The sequence below is a fragment of the Nelusetta ayraudi genome, unplaced genomic scaffold, assembly GCF_046127955.1.
Source record: "Nelusetta ayraudi isolate G7.1 ecotype Tasmania unplaced genomic scaffold, CSIRO-AGI_Nayr_v1 ptg000079l, whole genome shotgun sequence".
NCBI lineage: Eukaryota > Metazoa > Chordata > Actinopteri > Tetraodontiformes > Monacanthidae > Nelusetta > Nelusetta ayraudi.
Genome location: NW_027466129.1, coordinates 1,272,219 through 1,292,569, shown reverse-complemented (window position 1 = coordinate 1,292,569; position 20,351 = coordinate 1,272,219). Strand labels below are relative to the sequence as shown.

At 47.4% G+C, this 20,351-nt stretch overlaps 1 protein-coding gene across 3 annotated transcripts; it reads left to right on the top strand.

Moving 5' to 3' along the window:
• Nucleotides 1-2,187: 2,187 nt before the first annotated feature.
• Nucleotides 2,188-19,665, top strand: LOC142899969 (oxysterol-binding protein-related protein 3-like). Of its 3 annotated transcripts, none has more exons than XM_076043937.1 (22): nucleotides 2,189-2,335; nucleotides 7,505-7,628; nucleotides 7,727-7,843; nucleotides 9,710-9,763; nucleotides 9,861-9,974; nucleotides 10,723-10,869; nucleotides 10,979-11,069; nucleotides 11,190-11,293; nucleotides 11,498-11,587; nucleotides 11,686-11,845; nucleotides 11,937-12,046; nucleotides 12,328-12,459; nucleotides 12,628-12,721; nucleotides 13,440-13,678; nucleotides 14,240-14,377; nucleotides 15,749-15,812; nucleotides 16,385-16,463; nucleotides 16,551-16,704; nucleotides 17,608-17,752; nucleotides 17,890-18,016; nucleotides 18,487-18,609; nucleotides 19,192-19,665. In XM_076043937.1, exons 2-22 carry the CDS (start codon nucleotides 7,566-7,568, stop codon nucleotides 19,286-19,288), a joined length of 2,442 nt encoding a protein of 813 aa, XP_075900052.1. In that variant the 5' UTR covers nucleotides 2,189-2,335; nucleotides 7,505-7,565; the 3' UTR covers nucleotides 19,289-19,665. The 3 variants fall into 3 exon arrangements, with proteins under 3 accessions (XP_075900053.1, XP_075900052.1, XP_075900051.1); XM_076043936.1 differs by having other exon boundaries at nucleotides 10,976-11,069; XM_076043938.1 differs by lacking the exons at nucleotides 17,608-17,752; nucleotides 17,890-18,016; nucleotides 18,487-18,609; nucleotides 19,192-19,665 and adding an exon at nucleotides 16,841-17,053 and having other exon boundaries at nucleotides 2,188-2,335; nucleotides 10,976-11,069.
• Nucleotides 19,666-20,351: the final 686 nt, after the last annotated feature.

The window sequence follows — 20,351 nt, the reverse complement described above, 5'->3', positions numbered from 1 at the left end:
CTGGCCGCAACAAAAAGCTGCTGGTCTGGTCAGTAATTTGCTGGAGAGTTGAGACATCTGGCCTCCGCACCGCATCTCTCTGAGCAACATCGCCCCCTGCTGGTTCAAAATGAAAAGCCACGAGGAAAGCCACCAGTGAAACCAGGTCGGAAAACTTTAGTTGTTGCTTTCTTGTTGCTTCTGATAAAATAAAAATAAAAAATGTGTGTGAGTGTGTATGTGTGTGTGTGCACGCAGATATTTTAAAACTTCTAATTTTAAATTTTCCACTAGTGTGTCAAAAGACTTTGACTGTTTTCCCTGTACAAACTGTAAACTTTTTTAATGCATTTTTCTGTAGCTAATTGCATCCTATTGTTAACATGTGAATATCAAAAATAGGAAAACGCCTCATACATGCACTTAGCCGGGGGAAATCCATAGATTCCTGTCAAACTATTTTACATATTTGATGAGGAATTGTTCTGCACCACTGGGAGGAGCAAAGCTGTGAACCCAGTCAAATTCTTTCAAACTTGAATTTAAAAAAGAAGAGATTTGGAAAATGAGAGTCCTGAGTAATGGCTTTACTTTTGTGCAGTGATCATATCTAAGCAATAGATGGCGCTGTCAGCCCCATTTGCCTGCCTCTGCCGTGCGTGTGTGTGTGCTGTAAAAGTGTCATGAGAGAGGTATAAATAGCATTTTCACAGACATCATAGCAGAAGGTCTCTTGATCTCCTTTACGGCCGAATCACAGATTTTAATCCCGTCGCCTGCATGAAATGCACACCATGAGTGTCAGATTACAGATTAAACACACAGGCAGGCAGGCGGGCGGGCTTGTTATGTCACATTAAATCTGTGTGCGTGTCTACAGGCATGGTGGGGCATGTGTCTGTGACTCGCGAGGCCCCGTCAGGGTGTGTCCGCCCCAGGAAACAAAACTTGCACAGGTACCTGGAGGTGTTAGAGAGTTGAAAATCTGTGGAACAAAACAACATTTGTTCCCCCTGCAGAGTTGCAGCTCTGTAGGTCAGAAATCATCTGCCACACACTCTCTCACAGCTGCAATCCTTCTCAACTCCCCACGTCAACCTTCAGGTTTGTTATAGTTCCAACATTCTAGACACACCCAAGTCTCCCTTTTCAGACGCTTTTTTTTTTCTCTTCCCCCTACGTGGAAGTTTTCCCTTCTCTCCGTCGTTGCCATAGAAATCAGCCACGGGGGCAGGAAGTGGCCGCCTGGCGCTCATGCAAAGAGCACATTTGTTTTGTTAGGTAAACAAATGCAAGGCATGAAGGCCGATAATAGAGGTGTGGAGAAGGAAAGGGGGGGGGGGCAGACGTTGGAACAAAATCACTGAGTTCATCAACACACGCACACATACACAATCAAACCTAATCACACAGCAATCATAGCTTCTGTCACCGACTTTCTGTCAGCACGCGTGGGGAAAACCATTCAGTCTGAATGGAAAAGTTGAAAACACAGAACAATCTGTGATCAGAGCAGCAGCTCTACACAGCCTTACTGACTGACTGACTGAAAAAGATTTCAGATGCAAGCAGTAAACCCAAATAACCCCGGACTGTATTCGGTTAACAGCTGGTAAAAGAAGAAGAAGAAGAAGAAGAAGAAGAAGAAGAAGGAGAAGAAGAGCCTTTATTAATTCCACTTTGAGGAAATTGCCATAATTACAGCGAGATTATATTGTTTAAAAGAAATAAAATAAGATAAAAAAAAACAAACAAACAAAATATTTACAGGTTAAAACATTTATAGCCTAACGGGAAACAAACGGCGATCAAAAACAACATATCCACAAGTGGTTACATTTTGATTCAATTAGTTTTACTTCGAATTTTTAGTTTTGGTGATTTCTTTGCATTGACAGTGGGGAGTGGAAGTGATCGAGGTAAAACTGAAAGAAGAGGTGAGAACAGCGTAGATCACAGTCGCGTCACGGAACAACCAGCTGACATCATCCATTGTTGGACGTCAGAGTGTCACCTTGGTGTCGCTTTTGTCGCCTCGCTTCGTCCCTTTCACCACCATTGTGTTTCGGAACGCTCACTAGTCACTAGTTGACTGTTTTTGTGCCTTTCAAACAGCTCTCTTCCGCCTAAACACGTTCTGCCCGCCTCCTCGCCACCCAACTCCCCGTCTGTGATTGGCTCTCCCGGGGCGTCAGTCACTCCTTCCCGCCCACTGAGTCTGGCCCCTCCCACACACACACGGCTCGCTCCCGCAGCCCCGCGAACGGGGAGTCGCGAGCCTCCCACCGTCCGCCTCCCTCTACTCCGTGTCACTCCGCCGCAGCCGCCGGGATGCCGCCGTTTTCCCCGGACTAATGTAAGTACTTCCCGCCGCTGTCGTGACCAACAAGTACGAGTTAAGTTGTCACGGATGTCGCACGTGAGGCTCAGCGGTGTCGTTCAGCTTCCGGTTGAGTTGTCACCGCCGATATTTTTCTACGGTTCCGTTGAAGCGAAGAGGTGAGTAGAACGCCTCGATAGAATTATTCATGGACTTCCTGGTGTGTGTGTGTGTGTGTGTGTGTGTGTGTGTGTGTGTGTGTGTGTGTGTGTGTGTGTGTGTGTGTGTGTGTGTGTGTTTTACACCCCCGAGATAGAAACGTCGAGCACCCCGCAGCAACGTTTGCCCCCTCTTTTTTCAGCGGTGAAACGTTCCGTTCACACGGACCAAAAAAAAAAAGAACTTTGAACCGTCGGAGGAGTCGAGCGCTTTTTAAGGGTACACCTGTGGTTCGCCCCGACCCGATGTCACCGTATTTGTTTCTCCAAGTTTATGAAGAAAATTAGAATCATAGTAGTTCTGTCATTTCTTCGAGTTAAAATCCATATATGTTCAATGTGATAGGAGAATATTTAGCAGTGAAACCGTTTCGTGTGAGGCTCCCACTCTCATTCGGCTTTTTAACGCGTCCAAAGAAAAATCGTCCATGGGATATTATTTTTTGTATTTTAATGTTATGCTAAAGTTGGACACTAGACAACATTGTCTTCCTGTCAAGTGTGAAGGATTCGGTGTCAGTTTAGGGGTCGTAGCCTGAGACCTCGGAGTGATGCAGCCTGTTGTTGTCAGCACTAAATCCCTGTGTGTGTGTGTGTGTGTGTGTGTGTGTGTGTGTGTGTGTGTGTGTGTGTGTGTGTGTGTGTGTGTGTGTGTGTCACACCATGCTGACTGGAATGTATGTTGGTTTATGGAAATACTCACCAGTGTCAGTGTTTAAGATGTGATCGGGTTAGTGTTAATTATTTAAATAATGGTATTTTTACATGACTTGCTGTGCACTGACATTTTTGTTGTTTGCATTGTTTATTTTTTTCATGTAATGTATATAATTATATGAGTTATATATTTCCAATTTCATTTACTTGGTACCTCAGGTGTTGAAGCAGAAAGTGTGAACAGCCTTGTGATGCTTTGCACTGTTTGCATTCTTCTCATTATTCATTTGCGTCCTGAACCAATCAGGCTGTCGGATGAGGTCTTCACTTGGGGGCTTTTCTGGGTGGGTTTATTTTATGGCACACTGTAAAATGAACACTGGTACCTTTTTACAGGACTGTTGTGCAGGAGCCCCTGACCAAAGCGTGATAACTGCCACAGTCACAAACTGCTAGATTTTATTGGTAATTTAAACACAAAACATTTTTTTTTTTTACCTTGTGTTGTTGTCTTATAGCTTCAGATAATCCTTCACATTTTCAGATGAACAAATCTAATGGTTTTCACAGCGCCAAAGACATTAAAACGGCAGCCGAGGCTTTTCCTGTCTGACGACATTGTTTTGTTTTACTCAGTTGTGATTAAACTCAACATCACAAATTACAAGGCTCCGCCTCCACCTGGCTGTAGCAGCGCCGACAAACATGATTGGTCCCCTGGAATGCAAGCGACCGACTGTTCGTCCAATCACAGCCACTTTGGAAACTCTCACTGTGACATAAATCTGATGGATTCAGTAAAAGGTTCCGTCTGCTGCGGCCGTCCAGATGGTTACATAAGTCTATAATTCCGCCGTAATCCATACATGGTGGTGAGAAGATGCGTCACATTATGCGTGTTGCAGAAAAAATAACTCGCAAAATAAAAAATAAACTGAAATGTGTTCATTTAATAGTCGCACACTCCCTACTGGCTAGAAAGGAATGTTTCAAGGAAGGATACGAGTAGAAAAACAATCGTCTCATCATCTATGAAACATTCATTTTCTTTCAGTCGTTCAGTAACGTTCCTGATCTGGCATCAAGTTCAGACTGTTTTTAACGTCAGCTGACACATTCCAAAATATTTATCTGCTGTTGCTGCCGTGACTCAGTCTTGCCGGTGTGTCACTATGGCCTCCTCGCTTCACGCTCAGGTGTTCAGAACCTCCAGGTCCTCCAGGTCCAGTCCAGCATCGACCTCCCCTTTACATACACACTGTTGTGCGTTTGTTGATGTTGCAGTGCCCTGTTTTTCACCGCCGGAAGGATATTTTCTGCCTTCGTTTGGTGGTCACCATGGCAACTGTTGATTGAGCAATCAAAGGAAGTGTCTCTGTTCCCGGCAGCAGCAGCAGCAGTGAGAAGGCAGGCAGAGTTGTTTGTTTGTTTGTTTGTTTGTTTGCTCGTTACCAGCTACCTGACGACTGAATTGCATCCTGGGATACATCTGCCATGTGCAGTTTTTTTTTTTTTTTTAGATTCTTTTGAGACGCAGAAACCATTTACAGATGAGAGGCCAGATTACTCCGGATTAGCAAAGTGCTGCAGCCAATCCAGAACCATATGCTGCATCAAGGCCCCACTTCCTGTCCCTGTGCCATCCTCCTCCAGCAGCAGCAGCAGGAAGTGGCCGGATAAAACCGCCAGATGTGACTCTGATTAAAGCGTCTTAGCGTCTGTGTGTCGCGGCTGAAGATGCTCAAACTGGAGATAATTCTGTTAAGAAGCTTTAGCCTCCCTTTCTGCTCAAGCTCCTGCGTGAACCTGCTGCGTCTGACTGAACTGAAGGGAAAAACTCTGATAGCAACATTCCTGGACGTTGTTGTGAGAGGGTATTTCCTGTCTGACAGCTGTCACCCCACAAAACTGGTCTGCGGGCATGAAAAGGGGGGGGGGGATTTAAGGCCGTGCAGGAAGTTTGAGGTGCTTTCCTTGTGCACCTGTTGTTGGCGTCGTTCACAATGATTTGATTTGATTTCACTTTCAATTGCTTGCTTTCAATACCTTGAATGACACTTTTTTTAATACCAGATGTTTTGTATAAAACAATTCATACAACAACAACAACGATATATACATTGTTGCCATTACAGCACAAAACAGTTATTTTCAATTTAACTGCTGGTTAAAATCAGGATTTCCTCAAAATGTTTTTTTTTAATTTATTTTTTTATTTATTTATTTTATTTTTTGCTTTGTTTTGATCCACCCACACATCAATGAAGTGGTGCCACTTTAGAATCTTTTGACTCATTTTCACTCGGACGTAGGGCTGGCGATTTCCTTTCCCACGTGTCTTGCTGTATGGGCCACTAACGTTTCCCGTGTCGAAGCCGGTGGTGGTGTTTTAGCCGCTCTTTCATCCTCGTGCGCTCCGACTCTGGCTTGTGGTTTTTTGCGAGGTGTTGGAATGGAATTAGTTAGTCATGTTGCAGTCTTTAGTGAATACCGGCCAGGCACTACCAATTCCACACGACTGACCTGCTTTTTTTTTGCCACGACAAATTTAAGCAACAAATTTGCTATGGTAGCCTTAGCGGTGCACAGCCTGGAAGTATGCGAGAGGAAAATGGATTTTCCAATTTTCCTTTTATTTTTTTAACATCATCTTCACAAAAAAAAAAAAAAATCTGATTTTGATTTAAAATCAATTGATCGTAAGCCTTACACTGACGTGAGCAAAAGTTAGCGTTTAGTTCCCGCCTTTTTAAACATGAAAGCCAATCACCAGCAAGCAACTTTAGATCTTGCTGCCCTGCTGACGCTGGGATTGTTTTTTTCCTTGGATATATTGCAATTTTGTCTCCGTCAGCTGACCCCCTCGGTGAGGCCATATGACTTCCTCGCCACTATTGGCTTTTTAACTGCAGGAATGACCCCCTTCTTTACGAGCTCCGCCGCCATCAATGATTAACTCCCGTTTGGTTATGTAAGAGCGGCGGGGTGCTAAAGTGCTTCTCGTCTTACAGCGCAGGAGGTCTTTTATTACGAAGGTCATCACTTTGGATTAAAACAAGAAGAAGAAGAGGAAAAAAACAGCGCACAGCTGTCACACACGCAGAAGCTGTATAAGCTGTCATGTGCAAGTTTTCAGAGGTTTTTACCGTAAAAGCGGCACAACCAGCTTCTTCTAGTTTTTTTTTTTAATTTGTTGAGCTAATGGAAAATCTGTTTCAATTTTCCATTTTTGATGCTAACACAGTTTAAAGTCTTTTTTTTTTGTGAAATCGCACACATCCACTGCGCACTTTTGGATCAAACTTGAGAAAAATCACTGATTTGTCGTCTTTGACCGTCAGCTTCTTAGTGTTGTGTTGTCTCGTGTTGCGCAGCACCTCCTGCTGCTCCTCCTACTCCGACTCTGATTTTCCAGGGAATTCAGTCAGAGGTGGAAACTTACCGGCTTGCTTGGCTCTGAACTCTTGCCAGCCATGTCGGAACCAGGATCGCGTTGCCCAGACGTTGCCGTGGCGGTGAAAGCCGTGGTGGCGCCCCCTGTCGACGATGGGAAATGGGGAAGGAGTTCGTCGTGTGTGGGGGGGGGGGGTTACTCAGGCTCCCGGTCTGCCAGCATGTTGTGGGAGCTCGGTGCATTCCTTTCAGCCGATGACTCATGTCCTGGGCTCGGCGCTGAGGCTTCGCCGAGGCCTCAGGCGGGGGGAGGGTGACTGGGGGGACGTGAGGGCGTTTGCACAACAAACAAAAGCAACACACACACACACACACACTGGCGCAGAGCAGAAGCCACATCTGCAGGGGTTTCGATGTGCAGTACGTTTTACTTTTGATGTCACTTTTTCTTTTTCATTTTAGCAAAACTTGGCTGTTCTATTGTACAGAGCCGGAACATCAGGGTTCAGTCTGTGGGCTGGGGTTAATGTTGCAGAGGGGCGTGGCCACCACCACCACTACCAGCAGCAGCACCAACCAGTACTGTTGTTGCATCACAAACACACCGCCATCGACTCTGACGTCTGGTTCAGCCTCAGAAAAAACAAGGAGAAAAATGCTTGATTGTCCTCTGAAAGACTGCAGTACCAGACTCCACCACTGGGGCAACATCGCTCTCAGTCTGTCTGTCTTCTAGTCTGTTTTTCTGTTTGACTGTCTGTCTTACTGTTCGTCTAACTGCCTATTTATCTGTCTTTGAGTCCATCTGTCTGTCAGACTGTCTCTCTATTTGCCTGTCTGTCTGTCTGTCTCACTCTGTTTCATCCTCTTGGTGACCTTCAAAGGTCAGGCTGACTGTTCTCTCATTTCTCTGTCTGTCTCTCTGCTGCTCCCACAGAGGCAGCGACCAGACGACGAACCGAGCAGCAGCAGCAGCAGCGGCGGCAGCAGCAGTGACCATGACGTCTCCATCTCCCACGCACAGCGACAGCAGTGGCTCCTCCAAGCATGAAAGCAACCAGGTGGGCGTGGCCTGGCTGTTCATTGCTAAGAAAAACAACAAAAAAACACAAGGTTAAAAATTAAAAAAACAACAACAAATTGTTGCGCCCCCCTGCAGGACAGCTGGGAGATCGTGGAAGGGCTGAGAGGAGCGGCTACCAGCATTCAGGAGCCCAGCAGGCAGGAGGGCATCCTGCTCAAGAGGAGGAAATGGCCCATGAAGGGCTGGCACAAGGTGAGCGCCCCCCCTGTGGCCTGGAGCAGCAGCAGCAGTTTGACGCCTGTCAGAGCTCTCTGGACCCGCTGACTTCTAGCTTCTCATAAAAGAAATATGAAAAAGTTTGGAGTTCTGCTTATGACTGCAGAACTTCACGTGTTGCTGTGTTCTAGACCAGCGGTTCAACTTTTTTTTTTTTCCTCATCATGAAGTCGCCGCCCAAATTTATTCCACAAAAATAATAAACGCTGGCTCACTTTTTATCATGTCTCATAAATAAATTATTGAAATTGTTCAATTGAATCTCTATAAAATCTCTCTCTATATATACATATATACCGTATTTTCCGCACTATAAGGCGCACCGCATTATAAGGCGCACCTTCAATGAATGACATATTTTAAAACTTTTTCCATATATAAGGCGCACCGCATTATAAGGCGCATTAAGCGAAACAAAAGAATCAGAGATAAGTCCATCAGACTTTATTAACTGCGTTCACAGTAACTCTAAAACTTGTTTGTAACAAATAAAAAACAGAATGATACCGCTAGGAATATGTTACCAACGCGAGTTGAAATCCACCGGAGGTTCTCTACCACGGTTCGGAAGGTGTTCGATTACGTTCCATCAGCGCTTGATTCTACAGCACCGCCGGACTCCTGAACACTGTCTCACTTCATCTACGCGATAGAGCGACCGCGTTGACGCTCTGCTCACGCTCTGCTCACCCTCCCACACAGGACGCGGTTTACGAGCAGAGCGTCTCGATCGGTTCACGCGAGGATTGCAAGATCGCGCGACAACCCAGGTAGTTTTCGCATGTTTTTTAAAGAAAACAACAATGAAACAAAACATCGATACTTCCAGACACTGTTGGGACAGTGTCTGGAAGTATCGATGTGTGTAAAAAAGAAAAAAAATAATAACGCGAACTGCTGGCATCATGCAAAATGCAGGTATTTAAAGTATAGATGCATTTTGTTCATCATAGTTCAGAGATTCAAAGTGAAATCGGTTTTTGTTTGACGGCCGACCTGAACAGCGTTGAAGCCGATGCGTCACGTTGATGTTTCACAGTAAAGTACAGCACATATAAATACAAAATCCAGCACATTGTGTGTTATGATGAAAATCAACCGGATCCACCGTGTTTTTACACTATTGATTTCCTGTCGGAACGATGCCACCTGCTACAATTGACGCAGGAGGGACGCGGCAAGCATCAAAGAATAAATTCTGCCGTTCTTTTCCAGCGGCTCGCGTTTTACTGCTTCTGGGACGCTTCTGAAACGCGGCCGCTCTGCGCCTGGTGTAAACCTGCTCGTTGACTTTAGTGGCCGCGTTTCACTGCGTCGACGCGGACGCTCTGCTGATGCTCTGCAAACGCTTCTGGTGTAAAACAGGGGTTATGTATTACTCCGCGATAGCCGTAATGCTGCGAGCGGTGCGGCTTTGTAATTTACCTAAGTCGTACTACGGTAAAACACTTTGACAGAGCGCCGTGTACCTCTCAAAATCGCTTCGACGTCAGCAAGCACAACCAGAATCAATCCATATATAAGGCGCTCCGGATTATAAGGCGCACTGTCGTTTTTTAAAAAAAAAAAACAAGACTTTTAAGTGCGCCTTATAGTGCGGAAAATACGGTACTATATATACATAAATATATACATATATATACACACACGTAAAAAAATCCCTTTTTGAATGAAGAAAACAAAAGGAAACTGCCCAAACCGCAACCCAATCAAAAAACCCAAACCCACTTTTGGGTTGCGACCCACCAGTTGAGAAACACTGTTCTGAAGTGCTTCACTGCTGCCCACTCAGCTGCAATAAATACTGTGTTAATGTGCCTCACCTGCTGTCCTCCTGCCCAGAGGTACTTCCTGCTGGAGAGGGGCTTCCTCAAGTACACCAAGAGGGCGGCCGATGTAGGTGCAACATACAGCAGGTTCTTCACACCTCAGACAGACAGACAGACAGACTCACTCACAGTGCCCCCACCCAATCTTCTCCTCCCTCCCTCAGCTGAAGAAGGGGAAGCTCCACGGCTGCATCGACGTGGGCCTCTCCGTCATGTCCATCAAGAAGAAGGCCATGTGCATCGACCTGGACACCGGGGACACCATCTTCCACCTGAAGGTACAACCACCTTACCACCACCACCACCTCCTCCTCCACCCCCTTCATCTGCTCCTCCTCCACGTCCTCCTCCTCCTCCTTCACCTGTTTACCACCACCACCACCTCCTTCATCTGCTCCTCCTCCTTCACCTGCTTACCACCACCAGCTCCTCCTCCACCTCCTATTTCACCTGCTTACCACCACCTCCTCCTCCTTCACCTCCACCACCTCCTCCTTCTTCTTCTCCTCCTCCTCCTCCCTCAACTGCTTACCACCACCACCACCACCTCCTCCTCCTTCACCTCTACCACCTCCTTCTTCTCCTCCTCCTCCTCCCTCAACTGTTTACCACCACCACCACCTCCTCCTTCTTCACCTCCACCACCTCCTTCTTCTCCTCCTCCTCCTCCCTCAACTGTTTACCACCACCACCACCACCTCCTCCTCCTTCACCTCCACCACCTCCTTCTTCTTCTCCTCCTCGTCCTTCACCCGCTTACACCCACCACCACCACCTCCTCCTCCACCTACTCCTTCTCCTCCTGCTTACCACCACCACCTCGTCCTTCTCCTCCCTCAACTGCTTACGACCATCACCACTTCCTCGTCCTTCTCCTCCTTCTCCACCACCACCTCCTCCTCCTTCACTTCCACCACCTCTTTCTTCTTCTCCTCCTCCTCATCCTTCACCTGCTTACCACCACCACCTCCTCCCCCTACTCCTTCTCCTGCTTACCACCACCACTACCACCTCCTCCTCTTCCAGGTGAAGTCTGCTGAGCTGTTTGAAGAGTGGGTCTCCAAGCTGAGGCACCACCGCCTCTTCCGGCAGAACGAGATCGCCACCTGCCCTCATGAGAGGCTCCTCTTTCACCCGCACGCCTCGCCCGCCCTCAGCGACTCTGTGAGAAAAGTAGGAGACGTTTGGACAGAAGCATCTCCCTCCCTCTCTCTCCTTCTCTATTTTGCTCCACTGGATTTTTTAAAAAATTTTTTTTAATGTTTTTATTTGTCCCAAGCAGAGATCTCCTCTGACCAAGCAGGCATCAGTCCACCAGGCCAAGGTCAGCTCCTGGCTGCAGTCCTCCGAGGGCATGGACAAGTGCAGCAGAGGTCAGTCTGGTTACGTTACCACCGCCGTCTCCTCCTCCACCTACTCCTCCTTCACATCAGCTCCTTCTGGCCGATGTGAGCTCAAAATTTCCTCTTTGTCTTCTATCTTTCTCCTTAAAGACCTGGACGAGTGTGAGTCCTACCTACTGGAACTCAACCTGCTGCTGAAGAGCATGGAGGTCCTGCACCGCACCTACTCAGCCCCGGCCATCAGCGCCCTGCAGGTTAGCACACAGAAAGAGAGAGAGACGACGACTCCTCAAGTCCCTCCACCAGACCCACCTGAGCTTCTCACTTCACTGCATCACCTGCAAGTCCAGCAAACTGGACCACTGCAGGCAGCTGATGATGCATGGAATTCCTCCTAGATAGTTGCATTACTATTATTGTTGTCGTTATTGTTGTTATATATTTTTCCTGTACCACAGGCCTCCAATTACGAGCTCCCCAAGAAGGAGAAGAGACAGAGGAAGTGGAGATCCAAAAATAACGGCAAGGAAACCAAATCCTCCCTGCAGGTGCAGCAGCACAATAATCATTAAAACACACACACACACATCCAGCACACAACAAACATCAAAGCTTGTGTGTGTGTGTGTGTGTGTGTGTGGCTCAGGTGCCCAGCTGCATCTCCTCCCAGTCTCCTCGCCTGCACGCCTCCAACCCCAACCTGTCCACCAGCGACTCCACCCCGCAGGACGTCAGCCCCGACTCGCCCGACTCGCCCGTCCAGGTGTCCCGCCTGCAGGAGGACTTCTGCCGGCTGGCCAACAACGGTGAGCTCCGCCTCCTCTCAGAAGACCACCACTGGTCACCACACCGCTGCTGCTGCTGTTGCTAGTGTTGACCTCTGACCTCTGTCCTCAGTCCACGTCAGCCTCAGGACGACTCTGACCTCCCTGCGGGCCGAGAGAGAGCGGCTGCAGTGCCCCGCTCAGCCCGCCCAGGTGGTGGGGCTGAAGAGCGCCTACGCTGCCGTGAGTACCCCCACTCCCAAAACCCATCGGTGTGTTTGGAGCTGTTCAGACTGACACGCGTCTGTCCAAATGTCATTTGAAACCACCTCCCGAAGTTGTAGTTTCATGCGATTTGAAACTACAAAAGCGCCATCCGTCAATCTGGATGGGCTAAAAATCGGGTTTTGGCTGGCAGTCTGAACGCGGCTCATGTCTCTGCCCTCAGAACATCCAGATTTCAGCCGCCGCCTTCTTCTTCTTCTTCTTCTTCTTCTTCTTCTTCTTCTTCTTCTTCCTGTCAGGAGTCTTCCGGCGACACCCACATGCTGGTCCACCAGGCGTCCAACGACAGCAGGTCGTCCATCCCAGAGTCCATCTCGGAGTTCTTCGATGCCCAGGAGTATCTGCTGTCGTCCTCCTCCTCCGAGAACGAGGTGAGGAACCAGACCGCAAGTCAACGTCTTCTGCAAGTTGCAGCCTCACTGTCGTTGTTGTTCATCTAAAAACTGCCTGTCTGGCCACCCTGCTATCGCCCACCACCCCCCTACTGACCCTCTACTGCCCCCGCTGACCCATCTTGCACACATCCTCCGTCTCTGCAGGCGTCCGATGATGACTCCTACATCAGCGACGTCAGCGACAGCGTCTCCATGGATACCTGCAGCAACGAGGGCGGCAACGACAGACACAACTCTGGTACTCAATGCTGTGTGTGTGTGTGTGTGTGTGTGTGTGTGTGTGTGTGTGTGTGTGTGTGTGTGTGTTTGTGTGTGTGAGAGGATGCATCAGCCTCTTCAGCAGAAAGAAAGGCAGATGGCTCAGAGACCTTATTCTGTCAGGAAGAGAAGCCACTTCTCTGTGTGTTTGTGTGTGTGTGTGTGTGTGTGTGTGTGTGTGTGTGTGACTCAGACTGCATTTTGCTCATTCTAAATATCTTACATGCTAGAAATGATTTTTCTGGCTCGTAGAAGGTGTTAAACTCTGTCATCCCCCTGCTGCAGCAGAGTCTTACTTTGCATTTTTTTTTAGAAGCTTTTCTCTTTTTTTCTCCGCCCTGCACATGAACACACACTCACACTCACACACACACAGACACACACACACACACAAATATGTCTAAGAGAGTCTGACCACCAGTGTCTCTCAGCAACCTGCTAGCTAAGACTTGCTGAGCTGGCTGAGTTTTAAACTCATCATTTCCCACCTGAGGTTTTAAACACGAGCGCTGCCGCCTCGCTGCATGAAAGGTTGTGGGTTCGATTCCACCCTTGGGGCCTTTCTGTGTGGAGGTTGCATGTTCTCCAGCAGACCCCTGAGACCCTGAGCTCAGGATGTAGCTGGTATTAACGATGGACGGACGGATGGTTTTAAACGCTGCTATTCATCTTTATCCGTCCTCTCTGCTGCCCCCTAGTGAGCAGCGTGGGCACCCTGAGCCTCCGCCGCCGCTCGGCGCTGCCGTCGCCGCGGCCCTGCAGCAACGTGAGCTTGTGGAACATCCTGAGGAACAACATTGGGAAGGACCTGTCCAAGGTGGCCATGCCGGTGCAGCTCAACGAGCCGCTCAACACGCTGCAGCGGCTGTGCGAGGAGCTGGAGTACAGCCAGCTGCTGGACGCCGCCAGCCGCACCCCTGACCCTTACCAGCGCATGGCGAGTACCCTGCAGGCCCACCCACCTTCCTGCACACGCACCACTCCCCCTCTCCCACTGGTCACCTGACCTGGTGGAGTCTCAGGACAAACAAGTGTTTTTTTAAGAACATGAATGCCTTTATTGAACATTGGAGAAATTTCCGTAGTTGTAGCAGCATGCATGGCGCAAAGAGAAGAATTACAAAAGAGCACAAATAGTGAATTAAAAAGAAAATAAAGAAATGAAATGCATATACAAATTATTTATATATCTGTGTAAGTGTTCAAAAGAAGTCGAAGCCCAAATTTATTCCGCCAAAATTAAAAACACTCGCCCACATTTTATCATGTCTTGAAAATAAATTATTGAAATTGAATAATTGAGTTGTGGGTCCTGCAAAATAACGGTAAATAAATATATATATTTTAAAATTCCCTCTTAAAGGAAGAAAAAAAACAATCAAAGGGAAACTGCCCCTGGATACCACGGCCCAATCGAAACAGCTCCGCGACCCACTTTTGGGCTGCGCCCCACCAGTTGAGTCCTTGCTGCTCTAACCCACCTGTCGTCCTCCTGCAGGTCTACGTGGCCGCCTTTGCCGTGACGGCGTATGCCTCCAGCTACCACCGGGCAGGAAGTAAACCCTTCAACCCCGTCCTGGGGGAGACCTTTGAGTGCGACCGGCCCGACAAAGGCTTCCGGTTCATGGCTGAGCAGGTCAGAGGTCACGGAAAGGGTCACAGAATTCCCATTTGTTTCAGTAGAGTTGCTCACCTGCGCTTGCAAGTGCTGCTATGCGGCCCCATATAGAGCATGTAGCAGCAGTGGTGTCATTTCCCATCATGCCTCTGTCGGTCACGTGATACATCGGGACGCATCAGCCAATCAGAACGAGCAGAGACACAGCAGAGGAAAGAAAAAAAACCTCTTCTGGGGATTTTCTGGCCTTTATAATTTTGGGGGGGCATAGATTAAAAGTTCAGGACGTAAAAAGCGACTATAGAGCGATTTATTATGAAGTGTGTTGATGTCAAAGGTCGTCCTGTCTGCTCTTGTACGGCTTTTTATATTTCTATTGCAGACTATTGGCCCACATGGGATTTTTGGCTCAATGGTCAATACCTCGAGTGGCCACTGGGAAAAATGGTGTCCACTCCTCAAAATCTATCCACACACACACACACACGCTTCACAATCTAGCGGAACCAAACTGTTGCTGTGTCTCAATTCAGGTTCTGCGTCCTTGAAGTGCGCATTTTGAAAGGAAGTTGCGTCATAGCAATGCGTGAAGGCTTGTCCCAATTCCCGAGGGTGCTTAGGACGCTCAAAATGCACCCTCGGAAATACGCACTAGTTTTAGCCGATTCCAAGGATGCACCGCTACTATCCTTCGCGCACTTGGGTATCCCATGATGCTTTGCGTGCTTCTGCAAAGCATCGTGGGATCCTGGGAGGTCAGCTGAAATTAGCAGCATGTACTGGTTAAGACACGACATATAAATCTAAATATTGAAGTTTCACATAAAGTATCCAGTTTTTAACGTAGGATTTTATTTATTTGATCATCCAACCGCATCGTTAGATGGCGAACCAATGGTTAGCTTGGTTGGCCAGCCGGAGGGAACGGCGGTGACAAAACGAGGAAATACGCCGAAGGCTAGACCGTCCCGAGTGGTTACCGGGGAGGCGGGGTTTGGTCCGTCCTTCTAGGCTGGGAACTCTAAGAACGCTTCCTTCAGACGGAGGACACTCGGTCTCAAGGGTGCAGAACCTGAATTGAGACACAGCATGTGTCTCAGCTGTCTGAGGTGTATGTATTGGTACGAGAACAGCGCCCCCTATTGGCAATCAACTCATCTCTGTGAATAGAAATCCTAACTGGGAGTAGATTATCGTTAGGTAGCTCCTCCTCTCTCATCTTCTGGCTCCTCCTCCTTTGTTTTTACAGCAATGACCTGTATTTTGTTTCAAAAGCACAACTGAAATAAAGAAATGAAAACAACCTTGTCTTTTTTTTTCTTTTTTTTTCAAAATCTCTTGAGTCTCCTGTTTGACCCCCCCGCCCCTTCTTCTTCTCTCTTCCCACAGGTGAGCCATCACCCACCTGTGTCAGCCTGCCACGCCGACTCCAAAAACTTCCACTTCTGGCAAGGTGTGCAAATTTCCTAAAGATAACCCTGATTTCCCCTCAATACTATTTTACAGCAGAAAAAATTCCACCAAAATTAAAGCTCTAGCCTATTTCCTATCATGTCTAGTAAATAAATGATTGAAATGATTAAATTAAATTAAATTAACTTGTGTGTCCTGCAAAATAAATGCCCAACATTTTCTCTATAAATACATATTTATTTTGAAATTCCCTTTTTATTAAAAAACAAAAAGAGGAAAACTGCTCACAAAGCCGCGACCCAAACAAAACAGCTCCGTGACCCACTTTGGGGTTGCAACCCACCAGTTGAAAAACGGCGGCTTACACTGTCGCACGGCAGCGTTAAACACAGAAGTAACACTGAGCTGTAACAATAATAATAATAATAATGATAATAACAACAATTCTAGCTGGTGTTTTTAAGATGAATGTTGAGACAGCTGTGCTGTTGTCATGGTAATCACCCGCCGCAGCTCATGGACCAAAAACCAAAACCAGTTTTGATTTGCATAAATTGTGCAGTCGTGATGATACAAACGGGGGTGATTGTGTTGCGCTTTGCATTTCCGCAGATGTCCGATGGAAAAACAAGTTCTGGGGGAAATCCATGGAGATCGTTCCCATGGGAACCACTCATGTCACACTACCTGCGTGAGTCCTACAAACACACACAGACACACGCACTGCTTCCCTGCACTGCTGGAGACCCATCTGACTCTGTGTGTGCGCCCCCTGCAGGCTGGGCGACCACTACGAGTGGAACAAGGTCACGTCCTGCATCCACAACATCCTGAGCGGCCAGCGGTGGGTCGAGCACTACGGCGAGATGTCCATCAAGACGGTCAGCGGCAGCGGCGACCATGCCTGCCACTGCCGGGTCACCTTCGTCAAGGTCAGCCAGGGGTCACCGCCCTCCATTTTCCTTCTTTACCATTTGTGGTGAAATGTCTTATGATGTGACTTTGCCGAGGACCTTTTTTTTATTTTTAAAGAACACTTACAAGTCACTCTGATTGGTTTCCACCCAGTGGACCAATCAGGTGGACAGGTATGCCAAGGTCAACAGCCAATAGAGGAGCAGCTTCCTGCGGCCTTTGGAGGCAAAGTGGATATTTTTTCCTAAAAGCACGGGAGACATGTTAGTGTTTTTTTTTCTTTGTTTTTAAGTCCAACTGGATTCTACGAAAGAGGATTACGGCTGCAAGAAGAAAAAGGGGACATGCAGGAAGGATACATTTTTTTTTAAGTTTCCATTTCGAGTTTTAAGTTTAAATTTCGTGAATAAAGTCTGGCAGAAACAGAAGTACTCCACTGATCTTGTGCACAGAGCATCGACTTTATTCTCAAAATTTCCATTTAATCACAAAATTTCAGCATCATTCTTGAAATGGACATTTAAAAAAAAAAAAACTTCTTTCTTAATATTTTTTTTCTCTTATTGTGGCCCTAATCCTCTTCCATAGGATCTTGTTTTGTTTTTGTCCACCACATCCATTCATCACCTGGTGGGCGGAGTCCTTTTTACAACTGTCACATGGACCAGGAAGTGTCAGACAGTCAGGACTTGATGGGTGAAACTGTCCCTTAAAAAGTCTGCTGCTGAGTCTGCTCCAACTCTAAACCTGGCGAGCGGGCAATGGTGCCCTCTGGTGGACAGACGTGAAAACTGAAGCCTCATAAACCGAGACAGAGACAAACTGCATTTTAAAGAAGTGTGTGTGTGTGTGTGTGTGTGTGTGTGTGTGTGTGTGTGTGTGTGTGTGTGTGTGTGTGTGTGTGTGTGTGTGTCGTCCAGGCGAAGTCGTGGAGCTCGGCAGTGAACGAGGTGGAGGGCGTGGTCACTGACTCCCAGGGGAGGGTCCGACACTCCATTTTTGGGAAGTGGCACGAGTCGCTCTTCCAGGGAGAGCCGCCCTCGGCCACGTGTATCTGGAGAGCCGGTGAGTGGCCGGGCGGGGACAGGAGGTAGGCATGTCCAAGTGCTGTGTGTGTGACTGTGTGTGTGTGTGTGTGTGTGTGTGTGTGTGTGTGTGTGTGTGTGTGTGTGTGTGTGTGTGTGTGTTGTGGTCCTTTCCAGACGCCATGCCGGAGGAGCAGGAGCAGTACTACGGCTTCACCCAGTTCGCCATGGAGCTGAACGAGCTGGACTCCTCTCTGAGAACTCTGCTGCCCCCTACTGACACACGCTTCAGGCCGGACCAGAGGTCAGAACCAGAACCAGTGGTCGGCCGCAGTCGTCTTCCTCTCCTTCTCCTTCTCCTTCTCCTTCTCCTTCTCCTCTTCTTCCTCTTCTTCCTCTTCTTCCTCTTCTTCTCCTCCTTTTCCTTCTTCTTTCTTCTTCCTCTTCTTCTCCTTCTCCTTCTCCTTTTCCTTCTCCTTCTACTTCTTCTTCTTCTTCGTGTTGCTGTTTCCATTATTATGTTTTAGTAATTATAATAATTATAGTATAAATGCAGTAACATAGTTAAAATATAAAAGTCACTAAAAAATTAAAGGTAACTAAGTGTCCAGCAAGCAAGGAAAGAGTCTATGACACCAAAACATATGAGGAAGGATTGTCAGCAATAAAACATGCGCAAAGTGTTTTCGTCTTGCTGGAGTTTGCACAGCAGGGGGCGCCAGCTTCTTCATAATTAATTTGCGTGTAACCCCGACCTCCTCCCCCTCCCTGTAGGCTGCTGGAGGAGGGCGACACAGAGGGCGCCGAGGAGCAGAAACAGAGGATCGAGCAGCTGCAGAGGGACAGACGTCGAGTGCTGCAGGACAACAACATGAAGCACCAGCCACGCTTCTTCCAGTAGGTGGCGCTCATCTCCTCCCACCTGTTGTGGGGGAGGAAAAAAAAGTCTCTTTTCTGTACGGGGTAGTAGGCCGGATAACAAGCTGCACCTGTCTGCGGTCTGCACCTCATTTCATAGCCAACTGGGAAACCAGCATATTTATTTATTTATTTATTTATTTGTTTATTTTGTTGTTTTGCTCACTAATAGCAGTAAATTTTGCCTTCTGTCCTATTTGAGGAAAACCTTATTTCATTTATTTTTGTGTGGTAATGCATGGAAATTACTATTAAACTGAGTCTGTTTTAAGAGGTCACGTGAGTGCACAAGCTATTCTAAACCTTTATAAACTTATATATACTTATTTATATGTCAGTATTGCAATAGAACTCTTACTTATGTGTCAATATTATGTAGAGAACTTCCAACTGTCCTTTCTTACTCTATTAATATTTTTTCATTTTACTTTTTTATTTCTTTTTAATTCATGCAATTTTACTCCTCTTGCACCATATTGTTGCCGTAGTTGATTTGTCATCACAGTCCTTCTTATCATTCAGGCCTCCGAGTGGCTCTTGCTGATTTTCCTTCTTCTGCAGGAAGTCCGACAACGACACGTGGGTGAGCAACAACGCCTACTGGGAGCTGCGTCAGGAGCCTGGCTTCAGTGGGGTGGACTTCCCGGTGCTGTGGTGACCCGGCGAGGTCGCCACCGGTCCCCCCCCCCCCGTCCCGTCCCCCCCCCCCCCCCCCCCTCTCCTCCACCCAGAGGGAAGTGGAGGAAACAGCTGAGAGCTGCAGAGGGCGACCTGCCCCCGGGGTCGTGACCTCCTCCTCCGACCCCACACTGACTTCCTGTGACTGCCAGCAGAACCCATAGAACCGGCTCTGTCTCATCATCATCATCACCATAACCATAACCATCACCATCATCATCGTCATCATCATCGCCTCAGTGCCTTCCACTGCAGTGCCTCGCTCCTCTTGCTACTCCTCCTGCTCCTCCTCCTGCTCCCTCTGTCCAGGAGGGCGGCGACACCACAGAATGAAATAAAGTTTGGAATGGAGGGACAGTTTGTTTTTTTTCTCTTGTTTTCTGACTTGTGTGCGTCAAAAAGACTGCAGTTGGAGCTCAATTCTTATTTGTTTTTTAATCGTGTTGCTACTTTGAGGAAGAGTTAAAGTCTGGTCACATGATGATTCTCAAAGTTAAAGGGCTCAAAAAGGTTAGAATAATAATAATCATAATAATAATAATAACCATGATATGCTAAAGACTCTGACAAGAGTAGATGAGTTATTTAAAAAAAAACTCTTATTGCAGCGGGCAGCTGATATCACAGCTGATAAACATAATACATAATGTTATATATTCTTTTATGTGATGTGTTTTGCACACTCATGTGACAGACACAAAGCAGGTGTCTGTCACATGAGTGTGGCCACACCTCCATCCTGGTGCACCTGCTGCTTATTGCTGGAGAATGACAACACAAACACAGGTGTTCATCTTTGGCTACTTTATACTATACTATAAACATGTTTATTTTTTTTTTAAATGTATTTTTATTTACCCCACCACACTGGTCCCTAAACGTTACACACTTTTAGAGAGAATAATAAAAAAAAAAAGAAGAAGCAGCCCAGTTTGACCCTGTCTGCAGCCACAATCATCACAACCACCTGTATTTCAGCCAGCCAGCAGGTTGCAGGATGGCCCGGAATCTCCCCCCCCCATTCAGGTCTGACGTGGCGCAGC

Bases quoted from the DNA above. Each gene is read 5' to 3' on its own strand.
- LOC142899969 (XM_076043936.1), top strand. From the start codon at position 7,566: ATGACGTCTCCATCTCCCACGCACAGCGACAGCAGTGGCTCCTCCAAG. The intron at 16,705-17,607 runs GTCAGCCAGGGG...TGTGTCGTCCAG, and splicing joins GCCGGGTCACCTTCGTCAAG to GCGAAGTCGTGGAGCTCGGC. The intron at 18,610-19,191 runs GTAGGTGGCGCT...CTTCTTCTGCAG, and splicing joins CACCAGCCACGCTTCTTCCA to GAAGTCCGACAACGACACGT.